The sequence below is a fragment of the Euprymna scolopes genome, chromosome 15 (genome assembly GCF_053919585.1).
Source record: "Euprymna scolopes isolate OS-2025 chromosome 15, ASM5391958v1, whole genome shotgun sequence".
Classification (NCBI taxonomy): domain Eukaryota; kingdom Metazoa; phylum Mollusca; class Cephalopoda; order Sepiida; family Sepiolidae; genus Euprymna; species Euprymna scolopes.
In genome coordinates, this window is record NC_136496.1 from 100,533,035 (window position 1) to 100,556,449 (window position 23,415).

A 23,415-nucleotide genomic window follows, 5' to 3' on the forward strand; every position below is an offset into this window, starting at 1 on the left:
AAAAAAGTTTTTTACGGCAAAGATGGGTTTGCTCTTTGACTTTTATGTTTCAAGTGTTTATTTTATTTTATATTTTTATAATTTGATATATTAATTTATTTTAATAACATAAAAGAATTCCTTGACTCTAAGGAAAGTCTGTCTGAAAATTTCAGTTAAATTGGAAATGTATAAATATGGTTTTATTGATAACGAACGGACCAAAAATTACATTTATATATATATATATATATATATATATATATATATATATATATATATATATATATACATATATAGTCATCCACATACAGTACTGTTTCGCTGTTTCACAGCTCATCAGTGCGGCTAGACAGACAACTACCTCAAGCCAGGATTGAAACCCGACCGTTTGTACGGCAGTCAAGGCTCCTAACCATTACGCTTTGGCGGCTGCTTGAACGAGTAGTGAGTTCAACCATGTTTTCACATCGTCCGAAATACCTCCGCTCGATTTGTTTACACAAAGAGCGTCGCTTATATGCTAATGGTAATTCGTGTTTCACTTAATTGGTGAAGGAGTTTGGTAGAGTCTGCAAAGATCTATTCTTTCAACTTTGATCTGTTGGCAGCCAAATCTTATTATCGGATTAAAAAGCTTGTTGTATGTCTGAATACCCTTTATGTATAATTTTAGATAATTAGACCCAACATTTTCTGAAGAGTTTGCTAGAGACCGCAAATGTCAAATCTTTTGAACTTTGATCCCTTGGTAGCCAAATTTCCGGCCAAAAACCGATTAAAAAGCTTGCCCTATGTCTGAATACACTCTATGTAAACTTTCAAATGTTTAGACCAAAAATTGGCAGGAGGTCAATTTTTTTTTACTTTGACCCCAATTTTGACCCCTTAATATTTATTTGCATTGGGCTCAAATCCAATTAAAAAGTTGATATTCATGTCCAAGGAATCTGCATCTAAAATTCCAAGTGTTTAGACCCAAAATTGGCGGAGGAGTTTTGTATCGTTTTCAAATGTCAAATCGCTGAACTTTGACCCCTTGACAGCCAAAATTTTGATCGAAAACCAATTAAAAAGATATTCCCAAATCTCAAATCTTGAGTCAGTAGACAGTAAAATTAACAGAGTAATTTGATAGTGAAATGTACACACACAGACACACACACAGAGACAATTTCACTTTTTATTTATATATATGTATATATGTATTTTTTTGTTTCACAGCCTCTTAAAACAGGTCAAACAGTAGACTTTTCTCGTAACCAGGCGTTTCAGTCAGATGAGGAATACAACGTACCTCCGCCCCGAGAGGAACCACTAGTAAGTTCATCTTTTATTTATTACATAAATACTATGTGTTGGGCAAACACTTGTGTATTGTATTGCAAAACTTTTTGCAGACTAAAAATTTAATCTTGAAATAACCTCCCAAACAACTATGTTTTGTAAATCTTTATAACAATAACGACTTTTATTCTCTATAGCTTGATTCCATCTGTCAACGAGCTTACAAATATCTTGCTTTTTAAAATTCGTTAGGTGAACAAAATTACCATAAGTCGCTACGATAAACTTACTCTTTCAGTCTAAAAAAAGACATTGTCAGGTAACAATAAACCCTCGTAGCGACTTATTGTAATTTTGTTTAGCTAAATCGAATAAAATAATATCCTGCTCTTTTTATTGAGCACTATCAACAACCTTTTTGAAATTCAATGTTTTTTTACTTTTGGATATTTTTAACCTGGAATATATATATATATATATATATATATATATACATATATAGTAAGTTCTAAAATATATATGGCAATTAAGCTACACAGAATATTCCATGTTTCATCCCCGCTAGGATTCATCAGGCATGATGAAACGAGGAATGTTCTGTGTAGCTTAATTGCCATATATATTTTAGAACTTACTACCTTCCTCTACCTACGTATTGAGCACTGTTGAAGTAAATACTTAAAGTTTACGCACAAATTCATACTTTCGTATATTAATTTATGTGATTAAATGAAGTAGTCATATATATATATATATATATATATATATATATATGTGTGTGTGTGTATATATTATTACATTAGAAAAATGAAAAGTAACATTAAAAATTGATTTTATAATGTCCTAAATTGAATTTAAAAATCTTAATGCTGCAATATTTTAAGTTATAAATTTATTATATTTTTGACTAGAATATCCTGTCCTTTTCTTTTCCAGTTTTATGAACTAGTCCTTCCTTTTCCATGTCTAATCTAGACGCATTTTTCTATTGTAATCCATGATTTTTCCAGGCTTTCAATAAATTCACTTGTTCTTTGTTTGATTTCAGCCTCATTTTTTTGCCCCCCATAAACACATATGTAATAACAATGTACGGAACTCGTCTGCTTTCAATAAAATCCCCCAATTATCTCCCTTTCATGCTTTCAATCTCTCTGTTTCACTTGTTACTTCTCTTTCCACGACAGCAGTAAATTAGTAGTAATAGTAATCGCTGAAGCGACGAGGTTGCTACGGAAAGGCGCCGCTCACCTCTTTACATATTTTTATGGTTTTGAGCACGAGAACAGAAAATTGAAATTGTTTTTTTTCCACAATATAGCTGAGAAGGTGATCTATAAATTGTAATAATTGTTTGAAATTTGGTCGAAAAATGAGTGAGCGGTTAAGCTTTGAAGCAGTTCTTAATGACTAACCCTGCCACTTAACCATATATTACTGTGTTTGAATTATATATATATATATATATATATATATATATATATATATATATATATATATATATATATATAGATAAGAGTACGTAGTAGTTTGCTCGAAGCATTGTTGGTAAAGATATATATATATATATATATATATATATATATATATATATTAAAGCCAAAAACAATGCGGAGGAAGACCGGAAAAGATGAAGTAAAAAAGAAAAACAAACAGATGTATACTCGTCTACATCTGTTTGTTTTTCTTTTTTACTTCATCTTTTTCGGTCTTCCTCCGCATGGTTTTTGCCTTAATATATATATATATATATATATATATATATATATATATATATGAACAAATGATTAATAAAACATGTTAAAAGACATCTTTAAAAAGAGTTAATAACATATTTAATTTTAAAAAAGGAAACACAAGATAAGTGGATAGTCCTTAATCCGCGGAGTTCGAAGAAATACTCTCCTTCTCATCAGAGGGCAGGAATTAGCAAATACAGGATCGGATTTTGCATATAAAAGTATTTAATGAAACTACAAGTAAGTCATATATATATATATATATATATATATATATATATATATATATATATATATATATATATATATATATTATTAAATATTTTTTAACCAAAAGTAAAATTCGGTACTGTTCATATACCAATAAAATTCAAGTCAAAATAAATTGACTCAAATATTAAGCTTTATGATTATCAGTTTTATAATCGAGCATTCGTTTGAAATTTTCACAAAAAGAAGACAAAAACAATAAACAAATATTAAAGCATCATATTGTGTATTTTTTTCTGGAACGTTACAATTGTTAATATATATATATATAATATATATATATATTGTTAATATATATATATATATATATAGTATATATATAAATATATATAATTTGCAAAAATTGAACTTATATATGAAAACACACACACACGTGTGTGTGTATATATATATATATATATATATATATATATATATGTATATGTTAGTATATAAGTTCAATTTTTGCAAATTACAATTAATTATATAATCATTTCTACAACCAGACAACGACGCAGCTCACACACACCAGGAATTCTGAGTTCACATATGTTCTACTGATGAACTCAAAGGAAGGCGAAACTGGAGTCTAAGGCTTTCCGTTTTCAGCTCACATGGTATGTGTGAACTGCGACGTTGTCTGATTGATATATGCATATACAATTGTTTATATATATATATATATATATATATATATATATATATATATATATATATATATATATATGTATAAATTATTATGGATATCGGGAAAAATATGCAGAGCAATTAAACAATTTGTGAAGTAATTCTGATCTCCACTGTGAACATATTAGATCCAGTAGCTTGGAATTAGATACATCAATTTCAGAAAGAAATACAAAATAAATTGTCATCACCCTAGGAGACGACCTGGTTTTTCGTGCATTAAAAAATATCGGTATTTTGTCTAACACATCTACGCCCATGCATAGTCCACGTTAAATTCTCTTTTCTTATAGTTATTGTCATTCGTTCTGTTTGAACAATTAGATTTTAAACTACTGACCAGTTATAATACATGTAACGAACGATGAATATTTATATGCTACTGGTGCATTGTACTAACCGAATGTCGTTACCGCTGCATATTACGGAGTGAAATTCTCGTAAATGTTCAGCATGGCTAGACTAATAATGACAAATACTTGTGCGTCAATGTTACGGCGCTGAAATAACTTTATTATTTAGATAGTCATTCTTAACATGGGGAGAGAAGGATGTTTTGTAACTAATATGCACTTTCACAATTTAATAAACAAAATATCGTAAAAATTGAATTTAACTTAGAAAAAAAATATTAAAAAACAACAAGAAAAACAAAAACAATAATTTGTACGGGTTTCCGAGCGTTTTTAACGGGGCTCGGCAAATATCAGCGGTGACCTCAGGTTCCGGTTGAGCCCGAGCGGACATTTACGAGAAATCCAGTTCGTAATCTGCACAATTACAAACTTCGGGCTTGTACAATGCGTTAGCACCATTTATATTATTACTGTTATGCTAGCAGAACCTGTTAACCTGTTGCATTGCTCGGTGGTAGCATGCCCCTCCCACACGTAAAAAAATTAAAGTTCGGCTGTTGTTGTTGTTGCTCAACACCCAACCTCTTCGTGTTAAGAACGGCTTTCGGAATGGACATCCCCCCTATGTTAACGGCTTTCGGAATAGACACCCATTTTGTGAGAGGGGGTGGGCTTGTAAAAAAAAAAATTCCCGAAATGTAACTTTGATAATCGCTGTCAGGATTCAAGCGCGCAAATACTATGAAAAAAAAAATGTAGTAGTCCCAGTGTCGATCGACTCGTGTGTACTAATCTGGCGGGTAAGGCATTGTTCAGGTTATGATATTTATGTTGCCAAGACTGGAGTTTAAATAGCAAAATACTCTCGAGCCCTCTATCACTTAAAAGGAATTAAATTCCTGTAGTCAAATGTATGTTACAATGTAAACATGTAAACGGTATTTCAGAAAGTGACAGTTTAAAATAAACCGAAAAAACAAACAAACAAACAAACAAACAGTATGTAAACCTTTTCAAATTTTAATGTTAGACAACATCAACAGAATTTAAAAAATAATTTTGAAGGAAATATTGTCCACAAACATTTTTCAATATATATACCTATATGAAAAGAAAACTGAGGAAAATTAGACCAAAACAATTTATTTTGTTTTAGGACTCATTTGCGTTTAAAAATAAAAACATAGCATTTAATAATAGTTATTACCCGTACGAATTAAAATTAAGAAACCCCCTAAAAAAGTGAAAAAAAGCAGTGAGTTCTCGTGCGAACGAAGAAAAAAAAAAATTAGCCGAAGTAACCAGGCTCGAACGCGTAATGTTCACAGGAAAAAGAGGTGAAAAAATTGAAACGCTTTAGTCGACTGACCCACTGCAAACTCATTACGCTACGTATATTCGAAATAACGCATATAAAACGTCCGTATCGCTAGGCGTGAATGACTTTGCAAACGGCTTTCAAACGTAGGTATCGCGAGGCGGTCGCAACAACTGACCCTCACCCCTTGCAAAGAATAGCCCACTTAACGGCGAAAGAAAACGTGTAGCATGTACGTTTATTTAATAAGTGTAATACTGAAAAAGCGATTTGTCGGAGCGCAGCCAATGAAAATTCACGAATCTTATAAAGGAAGAAATCATTATTTTTGTGACGAGAAAAGGAGGGATAATAGTTTGTGTATGAGTTTATGAGTCTGTTAGTTTGTGTATGAGTTTATGAGTCTGTCAACGGTCAAGCTGATCATCAGGATTGGTGAGTAGTTCTCCGGTCAGAGATCGCAAAGGAGATGATTTCTTCACAGGAGGACCTAGAGCCTCTTTCAGAGCTTGGTACATGCCACCGGTGTTGCCGGTGGCAGAGCAGTCTTCAGCACGCTTGGAGATGTCACTCCAATAGTTGTGTTTAGCCTCACGAGTTAGGCGCTGCACTTTTGAGCGGCTCTGCTTCCAGAGGCTAGTAGCTTGAGGAGAGGGGTCCTGCATCACAGCCAGTCTTGCCGCTCGCTTTTCTGCTAGTGCTTGATGGAGTGTGTCCGCGTGGTGTCTGAACCAGTCCGGCTGCTTTACTGTACGTCTACCAAAACTGGAGAGTGCGCAAACTCCAACAGTGTCACGAATCCGCAGCCAGGCAGAGGCAGCATCCTGAGGGGGTGCAGACTGGACAAAGGTGGATTGTATTGAAGCTTGAAAATGTTGGCATTTCTCCTTGGACTTAGTAGCAAGAACATTGAGCGTTGAAAGTGGTTTTGAGCAAGACAGGTGGATTTTCTTTGGCTTTAGTTTAAGCTTACAGCGCACAAGTGAGTGGTCTGTGTCACAGTCCGCAGAGTGCATTGTCCTGCAGTGGATGATATCCTGGAGGTGCTTCTTTTGAGTGATCACATGGTCCAGCTGGTGCCAGCGCTTAGAGCGTGGGTGTTGCCATGTCATCTTCGACCACGGTGAGCCCTTAAAGAAGGTTGATGGGATGCACAGCCTGTGTGTAGCACAGAGTTCCAGAAGACGCTGTCCATTTTCATTCATAGAGCCCACTCCGTGAGGACCCAGGACATCAGGCCAGGCATTGGTGTTACTGCCTACTCGAGCGTTGAGATCACCCAGGATGATTATGCGGTGACCGCGGTCGATTTTGGAGAGGGTCTCACTCAGCTGGAGATAGAAAGCATCTTTCTGGTCATCCGGCGAGGTGAGGGTTGGGGCGTAGGCAGACAATAGGGACACTGGACCAGAGGTGGTGTGTAGCTGTAGTGACATTAATCTGGGAGAGATGGCGACGGGAGTTTCGACAAAGCTGAGCAGCTTGTTGCAGATGGCAAAACCCACTCCATGTTTTGGTCTCTCCAAGTCAGGGTAGCCAGTCCAGTAAAATGTGAAGTTAGCTTCACGTATGGAGCCATTTCCAGTGAGCCATGTCTCGCCTAGTGCTGAGACATCCACCCCCAACCGGAGTAATTCCAGGTCGATAACAGCAGACTTCCGAGGATGAAAACTGTCAAGAGAGGAAGTCACCCCAAGGGAGCGGACATTCCAGCAGGCCAGGTGTAGTGGGGAGGCAGTAGCAGGATGTCGACCGGGGCGCGCCTGCCTAGAACGCGGGCCCTGCCGAGCAACGACAGCACCCCCGACTGCAGGGGGCTCCCGAATTGCCAGTCGCTGAGAATTTATTCTTGACATATCCATAGTAGTTGCCTGAAACGTCAAGCGCCGGGGCAGGGAAGTAGTGGATGAGTGCATGCCCAGAACAGAACATCCACCTCTGGACCCAACATTGCGGACCCCAGCGGAGCACAGGAGTGCGACAGCTGGAGCAGTGGTAGGTTGCCCCGCAGTACCCGCTAACTGGGTGTTGATCCCTGACCGTTGATCGTTCTTGATTCATCCGCTCAGTGATCCGCCATGGGAGACCGGTGGTTGAAAAATATATCAGCTGCGCTCATACCATGACTGCCAACTCCTGCTGCCGAGATGACATTTTGCTATTTGACCACATAGCTGGGGTCTGGATTGGTGTAAGCCAGGGCGTGTCCTCACGCCGGAGGGCCATGCACTCAACACCTCTGGGGCTCCAGACTACTCCGAGATCCCACATACACTTAGCCTGGGGCCGCAAGGTACCCAGTTAAACCGTGATGTACCACGAGGAGGTGGCATGCGAGTCTTGACCAATGAGACGCTCTAACCACCAGTGGGCAGGGCTTACTAAACTGCCTCCCCTTCACTCTTGCGAGTATAGGTGGCGGTTACAGCTGGAAGCAAGAGGAGCAAAGCACCTGAAAGCCAAGCAGCTAAGCACTCTACACATTCACTAAGCTACAACACTACACGCTCAAAGGCCCTGTGTGCAACACACCACATCACGCTCTACGAAGGTAGAGAGGGAGGTATATGTATAATGTATGTATTATTTTCCGGTGTTGACTCAGGGCGGTGGGATGACTTTTGATTTAGAGGGGAAATATAACATCTAAAGATGTTGGCGTAGTGATGATGGCGCTCCTAGGATGTAATGTAGGATTACATTATTATTATTACGAATAAATGTGTCTGAAACGGCGTTTTAAAATTACAGAAGATTGTTGATAATATTTTAGACATAATAAATTTGCATGTGGCATCCGTTATTGCAAACCTACGGTAATTTGGCCCAGAGGAGAATTTCTGCAATCAAAATATTATATTTAGGATAATGTTGATTTCGTGTCTTCCCATCAATATTTCAAATCAACATAGAGTCAAATAATACGTGTCATACTGTTTAGGATATCAATGCAGTTAAACATAACCATTGGTGTTATTTAATATCATGTTCTTTTTTAATAATATTCCGAATGTTGCTTACAAAAATACGAACCCACAGAATTCCCATTGTAAGGAATAAAAGTATTTAAAAGAATGAGATTCATAGTTTAAGAATCATTGATATGAAACTCGCCATGTATCGATACGTTGATTGTAAGGTAAAATTTTGTAAGGTAACTTGGACCCACCGTTTTTGTTAAAATATGAATTAAATTTGATTTAAATTTCCTCTGGAATTACAAAATTATAGATTGTGAAGCGTCTAACAGTCAAGAAAATAACAAAAAACATTAAAAGCTATGTTTGAAATGTCGGAAGATCGTGTAATATAGAATGAAAGGTATTCTTTTTTATACTATTTTCATCCCAAACAAGGCACAGTGTCATTTTGATGTAGAGGGCTACTATCGAGGACAAAGTTGCAGGGATACGATGCAGGGAGTTGAGCAGCGAGATATCTGTTCACATTACACTTGAACTCCTGCATGTCATTATAGTTGGGAAAGCAGGAACTCGGAAGGGAGTTCCAAAGTCTAACAATTCTGGGAAAGAAACTATTAGAGTAGAAGGCTTTCTTACATCTAGGGATCTCTACTGTGTAGGTTTGTTGTTTTTATGCTTGTCGGGCCTTTCAGGGGTATTTACGTCGAAGGGGTACAGGGCTTGTAGTTCATCGAAGCATTCACCATAAAAAACCCTGTAAAACAAGCCGAGGGATGCAAGATTTCATCGATGGGGGAAAGGTTGAAGCTTTGATGACAGTTCCGACGACTATCTTTTGAACCCTGTCCAGGAGCGAGAGACTAGTAGCAGATGCACCAGCCCAAATGTGACAACAATATTCTATGGCCGAATGGTGGCCCTGTAGAGATACATAATACTTTCAGGCGTAAGTAGCTTTCTAGAACGGTAGAGAGAGAGCACACTTTCTTCGCAGCGGCCTTTGCAATGCTCGCAATGTACCTATTCCAGCTCATGTTCCATGTGAACGTTAAGTCGAGGAGTTTAAGGAAGTACTTTCGAGTAATGGGTTCTTGGCCATTGCTATTCGTGGTAGGAAGGTTTTTTGTAATTATTAAAGGAAACAAGCTTAGTCTTGGCAACATTGAATGTGACCATCCATTTTTGTCCTCATTCCACTACAGACTGGAGGTCTTCCTCTAGTGTTTTTGCCATTTCCTTAGATAGGTGTTCATTTGTTTTCCCCTTGTGCCTGTCATAGAGCGTGGTGTCATCAGCAAATATACCCATCTCAGAAACATTTTGATCAAGGAGGTCATTTATGAATATTAGGAATAATAAAAGTCCAAGGATAGATCCCTGAGGTACACCCGCATTTATATCATATTGTTTGGGCGTACGACTGTCGAGGACAACTTGGATTCTTCTCTTATTCAAGAAAGATTTAATGATAAGATCTAATTTTCCTGAGAAGACCATCGTGCCATACTCTGTTAAAAGCCTTAGATATATTTAGGGCTACCACTCTACCTTCCCTGCTTTCTCCAGTGTATGGTATATACGTTCAGAGATTACAGTTATGATATCTGTTGTAGAACTTGTCAAAGTCCATATTATTTGTCAGTCAGAAGTTTAGCACCTGTAAGGTGATGGACTAGAGCTTAGTTAATTATGGACACAAATATTTTGGCGAAAAGCGGGAGGAGGCTTATGGGGCGATAATTTGATGGGTCAGTTATTTCGCCAGAATTCTTGTAAACTTGTACCACAGAAGCAGTTTTCCAGCAGTCAGGAAAGCAAGATTCGTTAAGGCATTTGTTGTATAGTTTGGAGAGGACTAGAGCAACCTCAGCGGAGCATCTTTTTAATAGCACAGCCGGGATGAGATTGGATCCACATGCTTTTGGAGTGTCAAGGTTTTTTTTATTAATGATATTATGAACCCTGGGAAGGGGTTATTTCCTTAGTCACCAATTATGAAAGACGTGCGACATAATGCTATTCAACGGAAAGATTCCCGAGATTTCCTAATTTTCACGTTTTTTTTTTAATTCTAATAGTTTCACGTCATTTTCTATATGAAAAAATGTACAATAACTGCTAATTATTAGTAAAACAATTAAAAAATGTATTATTACTAGTATTTGTGATCAACAAACAAATTTATTGCTAGGAGCAAATATGGCGACCATTTAGATTCATATTTACTGCTGATAACGATGATCACTGCTTTTTGAGCAGGATCAATGACAGGTTAACAAAATAATAAGTTAAAATTAGATTAAACGAATAACAGGTTAACAAAATAATAAGTTAAAATAAGATTAAACAAATAATAGGTTAACGAAAGAATAAGTTAAAATTAGATTAAGAAAATAATAGGTTAACAATATAATAGGTAAAAATTAGATTAAAAATAATTGGTTAACGAAATAATAAGTTAAAATTAGATTAAACAAATAATAGTTAACGAAAAATAAGTTAAAATTAGATTTAAAAATAACAGGTTAACAAAAATAAGATTAAACAAATAACAAGTTAACAAAATAATAAGTTACAATTAGATTAAACAAATAACAGGTTAACAAAAACAATAAATTAAAATTAGATTAAACAAATAACAAATTAACAAAATAATAAGTTAAAATAAGATTAAACAAATAACAAAAATAATGGGTTATAAACGAATAACGGACGAAGAAAATATTAGGTTTTTGCATAAGTTCCCGCCGTTTTTTTTTCTTTTATCAAGGAAATCAAAGAATTTTAACAGCAAAAGTAAGTTCGTGTGGGAGCCAAACTCCAGGTTTTTGTGTGAATCCCATCGAAGGTGGCGTGAAATTGAAATATATGACGTTATATGTGAAAAATAAATACAAAATTCATTCACGACTTCTGTTGCCGGGGTTCGAGTCTCCCGACTGGCGTTAATCGTGAGACCCTGCACTGATGATTCCCAAAAAGATGAAACACTAGTGTCTGTAGGTATTTAATAATTATTATAGTAAATTTTTTAAAGTGCATTTTTCATGTTTGAATTTCCGTTGATTCTAGTTTTTTTAAAATACTTTTCTTATTATTATTTTATTTTTGTATATGGTGTCCTATTTTAATAATATTTCATCGTCTTTGAAGGGCAGTCAAATATACTAAAGACAGCATTTTACGTTACAACTAAAGAGAGAAAAAAATTAGTATTCGCTGAAAAAAATAAATAAAAAAGGATGTTGTTTTAGAGACGGCCAACTTTAAATTGACAAATTTATTTTCCTTAATTGCAGATTTGGCAACTATCGATTATTTTGTAATTCAGCTTAATTTTGCAATTTATCATGAAGAGACTGGCATTTGAGCAGCAGTGCAAATTGGATGGTGGAATAATTTCACTAAATGGACCTGTCAACAGTCACCTTTCTCGTGTGATTTAACTTAATTATTTGCTTTGGAGATGTGTAAAGTTCTATGTCTACACTCATAAATCAGACACAATAACCACTTGAAAGACAATATTCGACGCGCTGTTATTAAAATACAGCCTAATTTAATGCGTAGAGTTTGTGGAAAATTGACCTTTAGATTACGTCATGTACTCGCGAGCCGCGTGGGTCATATACCTGAAACTGTGTTTAAATTGCAAATGCAAAGAAATAATTTTTGGAATGAACCTCATATTTGTATAATAATTTATTTTTTGTGATTTATTTTGATTTGAAGTTCGTCGCCTTATATATATATATATATATATATATATATATATATATATATATATATATATATATATATATATATATATATATATATATATCTTCCTCTCTTCTCTATCTTTCTTCTATCTATCTATCTATATAAATAAAATGAACTCATTTTTCCCCTCCAACTTTGACCTTAATAGGATTAAAAATCATGACATTACATGCAAATGTAATGCGTACAGACTGTAGAACATTATCTGAGGTTTGCTATAGGCCTATTACTTATACAGTTCCTCGACAATGGTACATTCCTATATTTTTTCCGGTGAGAGTCCACTGCCAAAATCGCTTAGATTCAATGGAGGTTGCAACATATTTTCTCTCTATTAGATTCCTCCTTTCCCCTCTCCCCATTTACATCGCAGCGGGTGCGTTTACAAGGAACGCTACGAGGGAACACACCAGTTTGGAGTCGTACAAGGTTACTTATGCCGTTTCTTTTTTTTTAAATTCTTTTTCCCTGATTTATGCTTTCTGTTTTTTCCATAATAAAATAGAAATAAAAAAAATTAAAAAAAATAACCCGAAAACGCGATTAATATTATTATTTTCTTTTTGCTTTTTTTTTTCGTTAGTGTAAGACGCAATCTGCGAGACTAACCGGATTTTACTTCCGGTTTTAACGACTCTAACCGTGAAATCTAACTATGACCTTTATTTATTAGTACTTTCAACTCAACATTTATTTTTACACAAGGATTACAACGCAACGATATCGTGATTTCACTTGCATTACACTTAAATTAAAACAAATAAATTCATTTAGAATTTGAGAAAACAAAAACATTCATTTAGAATCCGAGTGTGATGTGACTACTGAAACTAAACTAAAATAAACTTCACTGCGGAATTGATATTTGACCTAATTCCCTTTTCACGTTTTTTTTTTTTTTTTTGCGCTTTCGCCTCAATGATTCGAATTCGACCCCCCCCTCGCCTTCAAACTTTTTTGGCATTTTTCAAACACCTGGGCATCGCCGGACCGTTCGTATTGTATCACGTTCATTTTTGTAATTGTTATTTTTTACACGATTTTTTTAAAAATAGTTTTAACATTGTTTGTTTTTATAATATTTAAACAGGGTTATGACTTCACTTTGTTTTCATTTTAGCACCCCAACCACACGCGCCTCTAAAAACCAGAGCAACGCCGGGTACCCCCCGCTAGTATATATATATATATATATATATATATATATATATATATATATAGTGTGTGTGTGTGTGTGTGTGTGTGTGTGTGTGTAAGTGGATAATTATATTGTAAAAAATAATGCCTATGCTGCTCCCCATTTGGGGGCACCAAAATTGGTCAAAGGGAAAATTATTCCCAACTCTCATTTAGGTAAAAATGTACCTCCGTATAATTCGTTTCAAAACAAGTAACACAAAAACAAAAACAAATAACATCTCTCTCTCTCCCCTCTCTCTCTATCTATATAAAATAAAAAAATATATATATAAAATAAAAACTTCTTTTCTATAATTATCGAACTAAACAAAAAAACTTCAAATTTTCTAGATGTTACACTTAATCTTAACGCCGAAACTCATAGCCGGTATCATAAACTTAACCTTACGCTTTTATACGTCCATAAATCTTCTAACCACCCCAATTCAATTATAAAATCTATAGTACCATCCGTCTCTAGAAGAATTTCTGCTCTTTCTGCTAATAAAAAACTTTTAATCAAAATGCTACTTTCTTCAATAATGCCTTAAGAAACTCAGGATACAAGGAAAAGATTAAATACAACCATTATGCTCCTCCTGCAGGCCGCCTTAAATCTGTAATCATACACAATATAACTCGTAAGAAACCAGTTCAAATAACAAGATTTGCCGCTATCAATAACAATGAACCAGTCTGCATATATAATCCAAACAAAAATACTAATCGCAATACCTCTAACCCATCCACTCGCATCAGGAGAAAGAAACAAATTTAGTTTAATCCTCCATTTAGCGTAAATGTCAAAACTAATATACCTAAGGAATTCTTCAACATTGTACAAAACTCTTTCAAATACCCACACAAATATAGTTCTATTTTCAATAAAAACTCAATCAGGATTTCTTATTCAACAATGCCTAATTTAGCACAGAGAATCTTAATATCTAATAACAAAAAAATTAAATCAGCCCAAAAAATCCCTTTTCTAATTAAACCCAAAACTAATTGTAATAACAAACATCTTTACCCACTCAATAATGATTGCATCTATAAAGATGTTATATATTCATGCACAATTACTGAGCTCCCACACAATCCTCCTATAACAAACACTAATATTTCGTCTTCATGTTACCTTTCTTCCCATCCTCCATCTGATATAGTTATTAATTCAATGTACCACTCGAGCAGCCCCTCCATCTACAATCATACAACTAGCAATGATGATGATGATGATGATGATGATGATAATAATAATAATAATAATAATAATAATAATAATAATAATAATAATAATATTTCTCCTAACAGCCATCCTAACAACACTCCAAAATAGTCCTCATGCAATCATTGTCCCACTATGAACAAAATTCAAACTATTTAACTAATACAAATCCAAACTATTTAACTAATACAAATCAGCAAATTAATATTAATATCAGACCTCAAGCTTTTAATAAAGTACATACATATATCGGCGCTACTTCAACATTAATTAAGAAAAGAATATCAAACCACATTTCTTCTTTTAACAACCATAATTCTAATAATAACCAAGGAACTTCTCTAACCACTTTAATTAAAAAAAAACTTAACTCTAATAATAATAATAATAATAATAATAATAATAATAATAATAATAATTGAAGGTGGTAACCTTCTCAATCAAATGGACTATCATAAAAAAGTTAAGTCTTATACTCCAGGCTCTAAGTCATGTCGCCTCTGCACAACCGAAGCTATAACTATAATTAATCCCCCTCAAAGTAACAATATAATAAATTCTAAAAACGAACTGATTTCTTTCTGTAAACATAAGTCTAAATTTAATAATGGTAATTTCGAAATTACATAGTAATTACTTCAACCTTTCAGATAGATATATAATTTTTCTTTAACTTTATCGTTTTTCTACATACTTTCTTAATACTTTATAACTTAATAATCTTTTATTTTAATTCTATATTTCTTCTTTGCTTGGCCGTTTTTTTATGTATTTATTTATTTTTCTTTAATCTGCAATTTTTTATCTGCAATTTTTTATCTGCAATTTCCGTTTTAGTCTTTAAATATTCCTATCTATCTAATATATCAATCTACCCACACATTCATATCCTGTATGTATATTTACTTATATTTTACTATATGCATTTACTTACATACTTACTTGCTTTATCCTGAATTTGCAGATACCGGCCATCCTCTCCCGTTAAAAAATATTTTTATTTTTATTTTATATTTTATTTTTTATTTATTTATTTATTCATTATGATGATTTATTTATTTATTAATTTATTTATCTATTTACATTTAGTGTCTTTTAACAACTCTTGCTGACATTTTCTTAAGTAATAACCTGTACATTTCAGTTAACCTATTTTTTTGCCCTATATTTTTTTCGCGCCTTTTAACATCTCTTTGTCTGGGTCATTTTGACATTGGCTTTTCTACTTTATATTTAATTCTATCACCATTTAATTTTTTTCCTCTTCTTCTTCCCTGATCTTTCTTATTTACATTATGTCTCGGCACCCGTGTGAAAAGCATATCTTATTTTTATATCTTACTTTTCTTTTATTAATATTATTGGAATTTTTCCCCTTTTCCTTGTACATATTTGTGAATTATTCCATGGATTTCGGCATTTTGGATTATTTTGGACCATCTTTCAACTACGTGATTTTCTTGGATTTTACTTGTGCAAATGGAAATTCAATTAACTTTCTTGGAGTTATATTTTTTGGATTTTACCGTCATTGGATTATTTACCGTTCACCAGACTATCCATTCACGTGTAATCACCTTTTTCTTCACCATATTCCCTCTGCTTCACTTTTTGTTATCAAGTAAGATCTTTGACTTACTTGCAGTTTCATCAAATACTTTTGTATGCAAAATCCGATCCCGCATTTTGCTGATGAGAAGGAAAGTATTTCTTCGAAACTCCGTGGATTAAGGACTATCCACTTATCAAGTGTTTCCTTTTCAGATTAAATATTTTTTAAACTCTTTTTCAAAGTGTTTTTTAACATGTTTTATTAACTGTTTGCTCTTATATATATATATATATATATATATATATATATATATATATATATATATGCATATATACATATATACATATATATGTATATATATATGTATATGTATATATATTTATCTGTATATATGTATCTCTCTCTTTCTATATATATGTCCCTTCTCTCTTTCTCTTTCTCTCTCTCCATATATATATATATATATATATATTATTATTATTATTATTATTATTATTATTATTATTATTATTATTATTATTATTATTTATATTAATATAAAAAAATGTATATGTAAAAATATTTTTAACCTTTATATATCTAATTTTAAATAAATAAGAATGTAAATATACTAAATACTAATCATAGTGGGGGTGATAAGTAGTTAAATGGATTAATCCTAATCTTATAAATACAAGACTGATAAATAAAAAAATAAAAAAATGTATCCATTTTAAATGTGGAAATTGATGAATCGCACAGGTAAGAAATTCATTTTTATAGTATGAAAAGGTTAGTAATTGCAATTAATAGGAAATTGGATCAAATGTTTGTAACATGTTTTCTTCCTAAGATTAAGGGTGGTGGTGTTTGATCAACACTACTGGGGAGCCATGATGTAATATACTGTTTTGTTTTTAAATCCCCGAAACAGTGTTTCATCGTAAACAACTGATGATCCCTTGAAAAATAAAATATTGGTATTATAGTAAATTCGAGAGCGAGTTGATGCAGTGATTGTAGGTGATTAAATGACTTACTGACTAGATGGTTTTCTAACGAATGATAAAAAATATTTTTTTTTTATAGTTTTAAAGGTTAAAAACTTCAAAGACTATATATATATATATATATATATATATATATATATATATATATATATATATATATATATATATATTAATGAACCTATATTTGCAGCCACGTAAGAACCACAACAAGAAAGAAAATCAACCGTTTTCCCCTTACCATGGACCACTGCGAACCCAGGAAGACTACAGCGTTCCACCTCCGAGGGAAAACACTTCCGTAAGTTTTTCCTTTTGAGTTTCTTATTTAATGATGTCAAGAATTTACTTATATGGAACTTATTCATAGTGAATTCCTGTCTATTATAGAACGGTAGATATTGTTGGAACAATCATATGGTCGAACTCTTTCAGACATTTCACCCTCCAATATGGCTCTCTATATGGCGTTTCAACCTACGTAGGCTAATGATAAACCTCCTCACGCGTACATGATACGTAAGCAGTGAACGACCTCACTGTACTCAGGAATGGCTTGTTTGTCATGGAAGTTTTTTTTATTGAAACGGTTGTGACGTATCATCCCCTAAATCGAACTTAAAAGGCCTAGCTTCAGCCTTATAATAGGAGGACAACTCGGTTCCTTTTTTAACGTGAAAAAGATACATTTTAAACCTGATTTTTAATGTTTTAATATTTGTTTATATTACAAATGTTAATAAGTAATAGGACAAACAAATTCTTTCCACATGGTGTCTTTGCTTTGATTTTTTTTGTGTTCGTTTGTCTTTTGCTCCATTTCATTTTGTTATATTCGCATAATTACATTCTATCAAACGCACACAAGCACACACGCACGCACACGCGTACGCCCGCACACACACACGCACACACGCTCGCACGCACGCACACACGCACGCACACACGCACGCATCCCCATACAGAGCAATTCCTCTAAATGTGTCAAGCGTGTGTCTAGCGTCAGGCAGAATTTCCGTCAACTGAGAATTTTTTCCCCAAACTTCATACTCGTGGAACACGTTATCATTGGACTTCTGCCCAGCAGAGTACAAGGTGGTCATCCTCAAGTAAAATTTTAACGAATACCTATCATAAACCGTCCTTCCTCCCAAATAATTAAACTTTATTAATCCTACTGATCATTTTCAACCCTCGTCTTCTTTCTTAAACTGACAATACATCAATCTTATTAACCCTCGGATGGCTTTTGGCCTTCTTATGAACTAATCATTTATCTTTTATTATTATTATTATTTTTTTTTTTCAGATCAAGCCGCCGCTTCCTCCAAATTTGGCTCGGAAGATGCAACAGAACACTGAAAGCGCAGCTGGCAGTCATGATGAAACTGGGAATGCTTATTATTTGGACATGGAAGGCATTAAAGATGGCTTGTATCAGAACATCGACTCAGCGCAGGATAACATCTACATAAACAACTAAGCAACAGCCCCCAAAACAATTGGTTCTCGATGTAGACATAAATAACTTCGTTCAAATACTTTAGTATTTAAATGACTTAAAAAAACAAAACAAACAAAAAAACAAAACAAAACAAACAAAAAAAAACGAATACCAATTCATAAATTTATTCTTTTCACACAAATACCTTCCACAGACACAGGCACACACAAACACACAGAGTATGTTATGTATTAAGTTGCTCAGATGTGCAGGTAATAATATTAAACACTATTTATTTAGTCCGCGAGGTTAGATACCAACAAAGAATACCGCGAAGTAAAAAACGAGACTTGCACAAAACCCTTGTCCCGGAAGAGAAAAAAAAAATCTAACATGAGATGTGTTTTGGACTATTTCATTCCTGAACCATGCATCTGGAGAAAGCCGAAATTGTATAAATAATTCATCCCTCAAACTGGACATACAGCTCATTAACCAAGTGGTACAAGACAACGCAAGTGTTAGATGGTCTCACACCTGGAGCACAGATTCAAATTCTGTACGAGATTCCTTTTCACTTTGTTTTATCTTATGGTTACATCTAGCCTCGCGGACTAAAAAAAATAGTTTGTATAGTAATATTATCGGGCAAACATTAACATAGGCAAATAGCATCTTAACAAATAATACATTGTATATGCTCGGAAAAACGTTCCCCAAATAATACACACATGCCCCCCCCCCACACGCATACAGATATATGTATATATGAGAAACAGTACTATATAAAAATGGATATATATTAAAGATAAAATAATGTTCAAAAGGTTTGCATGGAAAACTTTACCGCCTCACGTGTTTCGTCCTTTTCAGGATTTTATAAACAAACAATTGAGATTCTATTGTGAAAACAAATAAAGAAGAAGAAGAAGAAGAAGAAGAAGAAGAAGAAGAAGAAGAAGAAAAGAATGTTGGTATACGTTTTAAATGAAGCTAGTTACGTGGGAACGTGGCTAAAGTACTCAAAAGATTTCCAAGATAAAAAAGGGTTGAACGCCAAGTGACCACACATTGGCGGCAAATTTGCTTCTTTGTTTCTTTTTTTTTGTCGTTTCTTATCGTTACTTTGCTTCTCACGCATCATGCAGCAAAAACACATCCTCCTTATCTTTGTGAACTTCCGGGTATCTAGACAGTTCATTCATAGCCGCTAACTTCTCTTAACTCCCGCTTCACACGTTTTACACGTTAGTATATGACAATAACACTTAAATATTTTTTTTAAATATAAATTAAACAAAATAAGCAAACAAATAAGATAGCTTATTACATCGCAATTAAACGCTATTTAAACATTGATGAGAATATCATAATAATTTCTCAATGTTATTTTTATGAAATTTCGAAACGATTTTAACGCGTTGATACGTTTTTCAATTTTGTCCGTTTTATCATATATATATATATATATATACATATATATATATATATATATATATATATATATATATATATATATATATATATATATATATATACAGAGTACTGACGAGCGGCTAGACAAGTAACTACCTTAAGCCAAGATCGAAACCCGACCTCCCATATGACAGTGGGAGCTTCTAACCGTTCCGCTGTACGGCTGCTGTTATGCGGGCAGTGAATTAACAATGTTTTGACATTGTCCAAATACCTAAGCTCAATTTGTTTACACTGAGAGCATCGCTTATATGCTAATGGTAATTTGTATATCACTTCCCAATATGCTCAACCCAAGATAGTCATCCACATACAGTACTGTTTCGCAGTTCATCAGTGCGGCTAGACAAGCAACTAACTCAAGCCAAGATCGAAACCCGACCGCCCATATGACAGTCGGAGCTTCTAACCGTCACTCCCAATATTCTCAACCAATATATATATATATATATATATATATATATATAATATTATTTATGAAGAAATATATATATATATATATATATATATATATATATATATATATATATATATATATATATATATATATATATATATATATATATATAGTCATCCACATACAATACTGTTTCGGTGTTTCGACTAGTCAAGCAACTACCTCAAGCCAGGATTGAAACCCGACCGCCTATATGACAGTCAAGGCTCCTAACCATTATGTTAATCGGCGGCTGCTGTGCGAATCGTGAATAAACGATGTTTTGACATCGTCCGAAATACCTAAGCTCGCTTTGTTTACACACAGAGCATCACTTTATACGCTAATGGTAATTCGTGTATCACTTCTCAATATGCTCACCTGAAGATGAGGAGCATTATAGTCATCCACATACGGTACTGTTTCGCTGTTTCACAGCTCATCAGTGCGGCTAGACAGGCAACTACTGTACGATAGTCAAGGCTCCTAACCATTACGCTAATCGGCGGCTGCTGGGCAAGTCGTGAATACCTAAGCTCGAATTAAGATATTTGCATTCTGACTGTTCCCAAATGACAACTGATGGATGACTATTCAGTTGACTTTATCGTATTTCATTTATTATTATTTTAAACCCTGATAAGTATATTATAATAATTCATCAGTTTCGTTTTAGATGAAGTTTTGAAACGAATTTAACGCGTTGAAACTCTTTCAAATCTTGACCCTTTCAATATACATACATATTTCTGTAAGGTCTGACGAGGCTGTTGGATCGTAAACATGGTCCAACATCCTAAACATATGTAACTAAACAGATAGAACGGTAATAAAAAATAAAACATTCACACACATATTTGTGTATGTATGTATACATGTATATGTATATAATTTAATTAAGATATTTGCATTCTGAATGTCGTCACACCTGTCTCCAAATGACAATCCATGGGTAACTGTTCAATTGCCTTGATTGTATTTCATAATACCAAGACAACATGACAGTCACTGATAGAATTGTAATTTTTGGCAAGGAAACTACGACTGTGACGACATCAAAAATCTTAATAAATGATAGACTCTTATTCTCCTAGTAATTTAGCACTCTGGTCAATTTCTTTTTCAAAATATTGGATACATCCTATATATACAGAGTGGTGGAAATGCACCATATTTTCTTTTGATCTCAATTTTTTTTCCAGAGGAGATTTTGTCAAACAGTAGCTAAATAGTACGAGATTGCATCAGTTAACTCTGATTGGAATTAAAACTTTATCAGTGTAGAAATCAACTTTGTCGCATGAGTGCAGTGTAACAGTCTGTATCCACCGTCACCCCATTCTCATTCTCATACTAAAAGAAGTCTAGTAAGATGGAGTCATTTCGTCCAATGGCACATCATGCAATCATTTTCGAGCCCAGAAACGCATATTATGTTTGTTAATATACCCACTCAAGTTACAGTGAACCGCGTTACTAAAGAAAATCAAACCCGACAAGTCAGAATCATTTTCAACCCTTTGACTAATATCCTCATAAAATACTTATCGTTCTGCTTTATTGCGATTGGTTTGCTTCTGCAAGATCTGAATTTTGTAAGGAAAGAGATTAAAGTCCTCAGAACTAATGTTTCCGAAATTCAAGTTTCTCTTAAGAGACGGCGTGTTGATTTTCTGGCGGGCTCCTCAAAGTATTCCCGTAAAATTTTAATATTGTCAGTAATTGTGGCTGAACAATGTTGACCACTGTGATCTTTGTAAGCATCTACGACATTTTCTGCCTCCCACAATTTGCCCTTCTATCAGATACATTATTCCCGCCAAAATCTTTCCCGCGTTACGGCTGCGTAAGAAGAATTGATTTTGTGACGAAGTACGCCTTGATGAATTTTATCCGCTGTTGCATAGCATAGAGTGGAGTTGAATCCATATTTGCGCCAAAAGAATCTCCAAGGTCTACTGTCTAAACTTCATGAAATTTATAGAAAAATCGTAAAATAAACATAAGGCGCTTTGTATATATCTAGGTAAAGGTAGTTTGCTTTATATATATATATATATATATATATATATATATATATATATATATATATATATATATATATATAGGTAAATTTAGTTTGCTTTATATATATCTAGGTAAAGGTAGTTTACAAGTATGTAAGTGTATAAGAAGGCTGTTAGCAATGTAGAACATAGGATATTGAAGTAACGTGACGTAGGAACAAAAGCAAACAAACGAACGAAAGACTTCTTAAGATTATAAGTCTTTGCATATTATTTTATAAAATCATGCACATATATAAATCAGTAACTATAAACTTACCGTTTAATACAACCGGAGTTGTAAATGCCATTGATAATTTCGAGAATAAAGTTTCTTTTTCAAAAAGAAATAAAAACAAAAGAACGCCACAAAAGAAAAAAAAACAACAGCCTTCATCTGCACTTGTGTTTCGTAAATAAATATGATTCATTTTAATCTAAACTTTCGCATATATATATATATATATATATATATATATATATGTATATATATATATATATATTGGCACTAAACTTGTTACATTGGAGTTGTTGGATGGCTTTTTGCGTTAGAATCTGTTTTGAGTTGCTTTGACAAATGAATTCAGTGGAAACAATAGGGAAGAGTCAGAACTTGAAACAGACAAAGAATTTGTTTCATAAGCTTTATTTTTTATCTTGATTTTTTTTTTCGAATTTTTTCACAATTTGTGAACCTACACTGTTGAGTTATGAATATATTTTTTGTGTTGTGTAGTTAACGTAACGTATGTTTAGTTTTCATTCGGT

The 23,415-nt window shown here is 33.7% G+C and overlaps 1 protein-coding gene across 1 annotated transcript in view; it reads left to right on the forward strand.

The window, feature by feature from the left end:
• Positions 1–19,776, forward strand: part of LOC145294040 (uncharacterized) — a 60,675-nt gene extending 40,899 nt beyond the window's left edge. Inside the window, exons 3-5 of the mRNA XM_080141028.1 lie at positions 1,204–1,299; positions 17,440–17,547; positions 18,556–19,776. Of these exons, the coding sequence (XP_079997154.1) occupies positions 1,204–1,299; positions 17,440–17,547; positions 18,556–18,729 (378 nt within the window). The 3' untranslated portion in view covers positions 18,730–19,776. The remainder of the gene's footprint in view (positions 1–1,203; positions 1,300–17,439; positions 17,548–18,555) is intronic.
• The last annotated feature ends 3,639 nt before the right edge of the window (positions 19,777–23,415 follow it).